The sequence below is a fragment of the Salvelinus sp. IW2-2015 genome, linkage group LG10 (assembly GCF_002910315.2).
Source record: "Salvelinus sp. IW2-2015 linkage group LG10, ASM291031v2, whole genome shotgun sequence".
NCBI lineage: Eukaryota > Metazoa > Chordata > Actinopteri > Salmoniformes > Salmonidae > Salvelinus > Salvelinus sp. IW2-2015.
Genome location: NC_036850.1, coordinates 18,829,998 through 18,839,278, shown reverse-complemented (window position 1 = coordinate 18,839,278; position 9,281 = coordinate 18,829,998). Strand labels below are relative to the sequence as shown.

Below are 9,281 nucleotides of genomic sequence, written 5' to 3'. Positions count from 1 at the left end.
CTCTCTCTTGCTGTCTCTCTCGTTCCCACTTTCCCTCCCTTCAGACGACACTCCAGAGACGTGCATCTACTCCAACTGGTCTCCGTGGTCAGCCTGCAGCTCAGCCACCTGTGACAAGGGCAAGAGGATGAGACAGAGGATGCTGAAGGCCCAGCTGGACCTCAGTGTACCCTGTCCTCACACCCAGGACTTTGAGCCCTGCATGGGGCCCGGCTGCAGCGACGAGGGTCAGTATGTTGGATGTACTTGGCAGCTCATGAGACATGGCGGGGTTTCGAACACAGGTTAACCTGAGATTTACAAGACTGTGTTTACAAGACTCCTGAGCTAAAGCCGGATATATTAGCTCAGGGAGCAATGTTACTCAACACGTGAACGTGGTTCACCGAACCACCCCCGTTACACAAATGTATATTGACATGAACACATATAGTGCAATACAATCTAGGATACAATCTGGAAATGTGTATTTCTTGTTGCTGTCTTGGTGTTTAAACACCCATCTAAAAACAAACTTTAACATCCGACCAAGTCCCTGTATGAGCTGTAGGAGCTTTATTAGTGTGGACGTCATCTTTGTTAGCATTTCATAGGTTATTGCAAAGAGTCAGACAGGGAAAGGTAAAATCTGGTTTACTGCAGGTCTTTATTGGTGTTGGATCATCGATAAAGCCCCCAGCTCGTTTGTAGCTCAGCCAATGAAGTTGTAGCAGCATAGAGGTGAGGGGGACAATGTGTTTCTGAGACAAGCCTATAAAATGTGTAATGGGCTAAAGCTGCCGGGAGGCCACAGTGGATACTAAGGCTTTATTAAAAGACATATAACAAGTTATGAGAATACACACAGGGGGCATCACGTCTTTGCTGCTTGCAGTGAAAGACTAATGAATAATAAAATAGGCTTGGTATGTGTGTGTGTGTGCGTGTGCGTGTACGGGTCCCGTACACACACACATGGGCTCTTATTCGGGGCTCTTATTCATGATTTGCTTATTATTAATGATTCATTAATGATTTGCTCATCTTATTAATGATGAGCTGCTTTATTGAGCAGAATTTAATGAGTCTTTCAGTCTGGAGAGGGAGGGTTTAGATATAAATCCATGTGAGTCTCACCCAGAACGACTCTTATCCTCCCTCCCTCCCACCTGAACATAATGCAACAACAGCAGGGGGTTGTTATTAATGAGGAGAAACATGTCTGCATAAATGTGTTCACAGCTCATGCATTTTCAAAGCTCGTGGGTAACACTTTGGGTACATGCTTACTGGTACAAGCTCTTGGGTAACACTTTGGGTACATGCTTACTGGTACAAGCTCTTGGGTAACACTTTGGGTACAGGCGTACTGGTACAAGTTCTTGGGTAACACTGTGGGTACAGGCGTACTGGTACAAGCTCTTGGGTAACACTGTGGGTACAGGCATACTGGTACAATCTCTTGTAATGGCCATGAGCTGACGTAGATGCTCATAGTCTCCTATTGTCTTATCATGATAAATGAGACTAACAGAAGGTCCCATGATGTAGATGCATCATACACTGGTTGATTATATAAAGTGTGATGTAGCTACTAACACTGTAATGACATTAAAATCCTGAATGCAACTCAAATGCCATAACTGACTGTGATCTTCTGCAATTTGCCCCCGACCTCTCAGAAGGGTCCACCTGCACGATGTCAGAGTGGATCACCTGGTCTCCGTGCAGCATGTCATGTGGGATGGGCCTGCGGTCCCGGGAACGCTACGTCAAGCAGTTCCCTGACGATGGNATGTCAGAGTGGATCACCTGGTCTCCGTGCAGCATGTCATGTGGGATGGGCCTGCGGTCCCGGGAACGCTACGTCAAGCAGTTCCCTGACGATGGCTCTGTGTGTACCTTGCCTACTGAGGAGAACGAGAAGTGTATTGTGAACGAGGAATGCAGTGAGTAGCTTTAACCCCTGAAATCAATGGTTCACAAAGTCATTTATCACAAACATTGCTGCATTTACCAAAGTTTATTTTTTAATCAGGTAAAAAAACATTTTCCCAAGGTATAGGAAACTTTTGATTAATCTGTGTATGCACTTTTCATACAAACAAATCTATGTATTTATAGGCTGTAGATAAATGAGGCTCATTGTGTGCATCAATTCTCAGTGGAAGAGCATCTGCTAAATTATTCAAATGTATTGTTCAAACTATTAGGATGATGTATAATTATGCGTGATTACAGGACAAAGTAATGCATATGTGGATTAAGTTCTGTCTCTCCCATTGAACACACCCACTCCCCCTCTCTTCCTCTCCCCCACCCCCCTCCTCTTCCCTCTCCCTTTCTCATTCCCTCCTCCTCCTCCCTCCCCCTCTCCGCCTTTTCCCATCTGATCCCCCCTCTCTTCAGCACCCAACAGTTGTCTGGTGACAGAGTGGGGTGAGTGGGACTCCTGCAGTGCCACCTGTGGGCTGGGCATGAAGAGGAGGGAACGCATGGTGAAGATGCCTCCACCAGACGGCTCCATCTGTGGGGCTGAGGTGCTGGAGGTGGAGAAGTGCATGATGCCAGAGTGCCGTGAGTAACACACACACGCACTCACACATACTCACTCACACACACACATACTCACACGCACGCACTCACACTCACACAGATAAGCATAAGCAGGCTTATACAAACAAACATACACATGCACACACACGCTCATCTGTACACACACCTGCACACTTACACACACCACAACAAATGCAAACTACATGAAATCAGATAGACACTGTGTGTGACACTGATTCTGTGTGTGTCCTGTGTGCACAGACACCATCCCCTGTATGCTGTCTCCATGGTCTGACTGGAGTGACTGCAGTGTGACGTGTGGGAAGGGCATGCGGACGAGGCAGCGCGTGCTCAAGTCTCCTGTGGAGTTGGGAGAGTGTACAGAGGACCTGGAGCAGGTGGAGAAGTGTATGCTGCCAGAGTGTCGTAAGGAACATTCACACACACGCACACACACACACATTGGAGTGAATCTACTTTCTTCATGTGTGGACACACCAACTGAAACAGTACTGCACATGTGTAATTCATAATGATGCTGATTAGTATCTTCATTGTGCAACTGAGCATCCGTCTGCTTATAATACACTCTCTATCATATCCACATGCACACACACGCCACAAACACACTTATAACACACTTGGCTTGTTAGTGTGTACACATCTGTTTGACATCTGCGTTAAGGGTGCCCATAGTCTCATCTCCAGCCCAAACTCTCCCAGAGAGTGTTATTATGAGAATACCCTGGTAGGGTATTAGCAGGTTTATATGAGAGGGAACATTGGAACCCAGAAGTGCCCATGTGCTCTCACATTTAAGCCTGACTTAATAGGTCATATATATATTCTAGTCAGGTACGAGACTGGCAGACACATTACCATAGGAAAATAATCTCTTTCTCCTCTCCTTTCTTCTGTTCCCTAGAAAACGAGGGAGCTAATTTAAGGGCTGTATTGTGAAGAATGGGATTAAAAGGCAGAAATAACCAGCTTTAACTTTGGCAGACATGTCATTGTATTGGGGTGAAAAAGCTTGTTAACTGGTCTTCCTTCAGTCTTAGTGATGGGATAAAGCTGGCTGTATTATTCTGGCCAGCCCTAATCATCCTTGCAGTTCGTAAGAATGTTCTCGTTCAGGACATAAGTCAGAGAATTTGTTTCCAGGGGATTCATATTGTGTTATGTTTAGAACAAGCAACGCTAATGCAAAGTCATGAACGTGCTATCTCAACGTTTCCCATATTAACTCTTCACCTTTCTTACTCCACCTTCCCTCTTCATTATCTTTCATCCCCCATCTCTTTGTCCCTGTCTCTCGCTTCTACCCCCCCCCCCTCTCTCTCCTCGCCATCGCTCTCTCTCACTCCTCTCCATCTCTCTCTCTCTCTCTCCTCTCTATCCTCTCTTCTCCTCTTCTCTCTACAGCGACAGACTGTATGGTGTCAGAGTGGACGGTGGTCTGAGGTAACAAATCCTGTGGTAAAGGTCACTGATCAGGACACGCATGGAAGCTGGAGTCAGTTCGGAGGGACTCGTGTCCCGAGACTGTAACAAGGAAGAAGTGTAAGATCAGAAAGTGTAACCGGGCGGGCCAGGGCCAGGTCAACAGCGACGAAAAAAAACGACGCAAGGAGGCGAGGGAGAAGAGGAGGGCAAACAGGGGGTCGACAGGGGGGAGGACCCACGTCACCGCTGAACACCCAGGTTGGTGGACTCTTATCACCACTAACCATTGTCAGCAGCAGTTTTATAGTCATTATAATTTGCATAATCATCAACGATGAAATCAAACACTGTCATCACAAATCATAGCAAGCTAATACTAGGTGTGGATACATGCACATAATAATGTGATTATTGTGATAGTCGATTAATAATAGTTTGATTAAAAGTTTACATGCTTTGCAGAAGAATGTCCTAATTCTGTTTACATGGACACATCTGAAATCAGGCTACCTGATGGCACTCTGATAAATGTAAAATCCCAATCAAAAAAAATATTTACCACAGCGACATGTTATTTGTGGAAGCATATTGATTCTAGTGGGACATATAAGTTGTGTTGTGAAAACTACTTCTAAGACACGTACATTCAGTTGTTCCGAACACATTTACTCGCTCTAAAAGAGGAGGCTCTCTCGCTGGTGCTATCACATTCACAGATCAATATCCCGCTGGCAGCGATTAAGGTCTAATATAACATAAAAAAAAATTGCTCAGAACAATGTTTTAATCGGCGTTGCGTATTCTTTGACCTCCCCGATAAGAAGCAGAGTAATGTGTTAATGACTATTATAAAACTACTACTGCCATGATAGTTTAAATATTGCATTATAGTGTGCATGTAAATGTACTATAGAAAACTAAATCACAGTCAGTTTTGATAGTCATTATCTTCAATATGATCATTGCTATTCTTAACAAGGAACAATTTCATGAAAATGTATAAATGTCTTCTCCATGCTTCTCTTTTCTCTTCTCTCTGTCAGGTGAAAGATGAGCCATGGTCCAGCTGGACGGACTGTACCAAGCTGTGTGCGGGGGATCAGGAGCGGCTCATGACAGCCAAGAGGAGGCTAAGAGCGCCCAGCTCCCCAGCTGCAAGGACAGAAGGAGATCCGAGCGTGTACGTGACCCTGCTAGATGGACAAGTGAGGGAAGGGATGGGATGGTACGGAGTGGGTGAGGTTGCCCATAAACACTGGTGTGAGCTCATTTGTTCCCCTCTGACAGTTCAGGTTAGGTTTGGGATTGTAAGCTGATCTAATCGTGGCCTATGGGCAATTGTTATGAGACGGAGCGTGAGGTGGCATAGTGTACTCAATGATCCAATGCACTCTGTTTAGGACTGGCACGGACCTTATCTCTCTTGGTTTAATCTAGGGCTGAGTCTGAAGATTCAGATTGGGGAAGGAACTGGTTCGTATATACCTCTAGTCGAGTTTGGAAAGAGTTGCAAATTCTGAAATGACCATCCTTCAAGTCAAGGTCATGTGTTATTTTACAAGAAGGAAGGAATTCTTGGTCTCTTCTCGAGTCTAAACAAACAGCCATTTCAAGAGGAATCTAGCTCCCCAAATAATCCTAGCTCTGATGAACCTGACTGATTTTACTTGTGTCGTAATATACCTAGCTCTGTTACATATAGGATTCTTCGCAAGATTACGTGTAAATTGTTGTGTATAATATTCTTGAATAATGATAATGTTGAAAACACCAATTGATTTAATAGGAGATAGTACTTAGCTATACCTGTAGTATCTCTTGGTAGTGTATATTATCCCAGAACTTAAAGCACAGTTACCAGCCATTCCAGCATTTATAATCCTTAGAAAAAAAACATGTTTCTAGGATCAAGAATCTCCTGTATGACTTTACTCAGCTGTACTGCTGTTCATGTAGACAACTGCAAAAAATCTCTATGATTTTGTGCATTGTTTTAAGAACTTTTTTTTTTTTTTTGCTGTGGATTTTTTGAAATAATATCACCAAGAGTCTCCCCAAAGTCTTGTGTAGATGTTTTATGTCTTTACTTCTCTTTTCTCTGCTGCCTCTAACATATTAAATATTTGGAATATATCACCTTACAATAAAAGTAAATGTTAGAAATTGTCATACGGATGTTTATTTTTCTTGTGAATACATTTATATTGGGTAAATGTATTATATTACGTTAGGTCCATATTCATGCCAGGGTTTACATACATACATAAACCATGCACTTCATCTCTTGGCACTAGATGGGACTATAAACTGATTAGAAGTGAGTTCCTTTTAATTTTTAATTCGCCTTTATTTAACCAGGTAGTTAGTTGAGAACAATTTCATTTACAACTGCGACCTGGCCAAGATAAAGCAAAGCAGTTCGACCATATAACAACACAGAGTTACACATGGAATAAACAACATAGTCAATAATACAGTAGAAAAAGTCTATATACAGTGTGTGCAAATGAGAGAATAAGAGAGTAAGCAATAAATAGGCCATGCGGCGAAGTAATTACATAAACCAATAAAACATTGGATGTGATAGATGTGCAGAAGATGAATGTGCAAGTAGAGATACTGGGTGCAAAGGAGCAAGAGAAATAAATTAATACAGTATGGGATGAGTAGTTGGATGGCTATTACAAGTGAGCTATGTACAGGTGCAGTGATCTGTGAGCTGCTCTGACAGCTAGTCTTAAAGCTAGTGAGGGAGATATGAGTCTCCAGCTTCATTGATTTTTGCAGACGTTCCAGTCATTGGCAGCAGAGAATGGAAGGAAGGCGGCCAAATGAGGAATGGCTTGGTGTTGCGTGTGCTTCCTGTGGTGCTGCTATGTGACCAGTGAGCTGAGATAAGGCTGGGCTTTACCTAGCAAGACTTGAATGACCTGAGCCAGTGGGTTTGGCGACGAGTATGAAGCAAGCCACCAACGAGCGTACAGGTCGAGGGTGGGTAGTATATGGGCTTTGTGACAAAACGGATGGCACTGTGATAGACTGCATCCATTGTTGAGTAGAGTGTTGGAGCTATTTTGTAGATGACATTGCGAAGTCGAGGATCGAAGATGGTCAGTTTTACGAGAGTATGTTTGACAGTAGAGTCAGTAAACCAGTAGGTGCCCATCTAAGCCTGTGCCATTTCAATACACTTTGGTCATGCATAAATCTGTAACAGCATACTTGACTATCATGACCATTTTTCTCAACCCTAACCAGAGATATGTGAGTCTAGGCAGGGAGTCTATAAGCAGCACAGTAACACTGCTCTGCAAAAGGTGACTTCCAGTGTGCAGTACATACACACATTGACCAGACGGTGGCAGAAGATACCTATTTAGTGTTGAGCCTTGAGGTGTTGAGGTTATTTTTTTAGGCAACACTGTGAGTAGTGCTGAGTGTGTGTAAGGTCCACATATTAGGCACTTCACTCTGTCAGAAATGCATGGAAATCCAACATCAGTCTCATACAGTGAGACATGTGCCGTCCCATCAGCGTTTGGCCCTAAACACAGTCACGAGGCCATGCTCATATCCAACATTAGAAACGTGTAGATAGAAATGTCATGAAGAGCTGACATGATTCCTTATATACATGTAGAGAGGCATGTTTGTTCTACATGCTTATTTCTAGTGTCATTGAAGTTGCACAATGTTGTGCCTTGCTGATGCACCATGTTGCTCATAGTGTGAGCTTGTCTTCTAAAGAATTCACAGTGACAAATCAGGACAGTTAGTTGCCAGCTTTGCTCATTAAAGCAACATGCTTTGGTTTAATTTGTGTCTCCATTAAGTAGTATTCCCTTAAACCAAGCAGAATAAAGAGGGGAAATAAGTGAACAGAGATGTCATGCACTGGCAGCCATCTTGAAGAAATATTTAATCAGTCTGACTCGACCTTTGACACCTGGGATATGATGTGTCTATGGTGTGGAATTCAGAAGGAAAGGTGAATAATGCAACCAAACACACTTTAAAATATACACATGCCATTGCCATAACAACCACTTTGGGTTCACACTGCAGCTTTGGGAGATCTTCCAACATAATGTCAGGTGATATCTGTGAATATACACTAAATATCCATGGTGATAGTGCTAATGGGAGAAGAGAAGATGTATATAAAGATTGCATAAGATCGTTGTTGCCATCTTGACAGATGATTGATGCTGTTGATGTGTGAGTGTGCTGCTTGTTTGCATTGTGTGTGAGTGAGAAGGCAGCACACGCGACTCGTCTCAAAGCGCTGCCCGGACCTCATCAGGCCTCGTTTTTTTGCATTCACTGTTGCCACAGCAACCACTCACAGCAGATCATAACAGCTCTCCAGGACTCGCCTGCGGCCTATTAAACGTTGCCACAGTAAATAAGGGGGTGCACAGCTTACACACACAGACTGGGCAGTGCATGGTCGACTGTGTGGGAGTGTTCCAGAGTCCCACAAGGCATCCATCAACATGAACTGTCTCTTCTCTGACATAGGGCCAGCTTTCTGCCTCTCCACTTCTTCCTGTTGCAACAGGCAGGATAGTGGGCTCAAAATAGATGTGATGTCTACCTCTATCTCAGGGCTCTTAGGCTACTGCTTGGTGAGTCTTAAGTCGACTGATGAAAAACTTTGAGTCCAATGAGAAGTATTGCTTCAGTAGTTAAGTGCTCTGTGGATAACATTGATAAAGCCAATTTGGAAGCCTCCTTGTGCTGCAATGGCACTGCATAAGTATGGTGGACTCTTTACATCCTCGGCATTAATTGCATGAAACATCACTCTGATTGACTTACGGTGTAAATGACTGTGCATAGTGTGAAATTGGCTGAATAGTTACATTTTATTAACAGTAGAGAGACTGAAACAGTCATGTGGAATGGAGCTGGAAGAAACAAAATAGTAAATCCTGCCTCAACACATGAATCGTACGTAATGATGCTTAGGTGATATATCATCAGAGTAATCTAACATTCATTACGACATTAATATGAATACATATCTTTCCAGGGTCTTTGGTTATTTGAAAAGATGTGCGCATTGAGATTCAGGCAATAAAGTGTTTGGTTTCAGATCTTTCCGAAAACAAATCTAAATAAACCAACACTTGTTTAAACACAGCAGTGGTGCTCGTACATATGGAGTTGTACATTCTGATATGGATGTTAGAAAATGCCAAAAGCCCTAGAGCTGAAGCAATAACTGTTGCTATAGGAGCTGTGATAACACATTGTGATACGGTTTATTTAACTACCACACAAAGCGGAACCTAGTA

General features: G+C 43.3%; 1 protein-coding gene across 1 annotated transcript in view; it reads left to right on the top strand.

The window, feature by feature from the left end:
- Positions 1-9,281, top strand: part of LOC111969134 (spondin-1-like) — a gene marked incomplete at its 5' end in the record, with an annotated part of 25,032 nt that overhangs the window by 10,649 nt on the left and 5,102 nt on the right. The window contains 5 exons of the mRNA XM_023995076.2: positions 45-227; positions 1,662-1,713; positions 1,807-1,928; positions 2,389-2,556; positions 2,797-2,961. Coding sequence (XP_023850844.2) covers positions 45-227; positions 1,662-1,713; positions 1,807-1,928; positions 2,389-2,556; positions 2,797-2,961 — 690 coding nt within the window. The remainder of the gene's footprint in view (positions 1-44; positions 228-1,661; positions 1,714-1,806; positions 1,929-2,388; positions 2,557-2,796; positions 2,962-9,281) is intronic.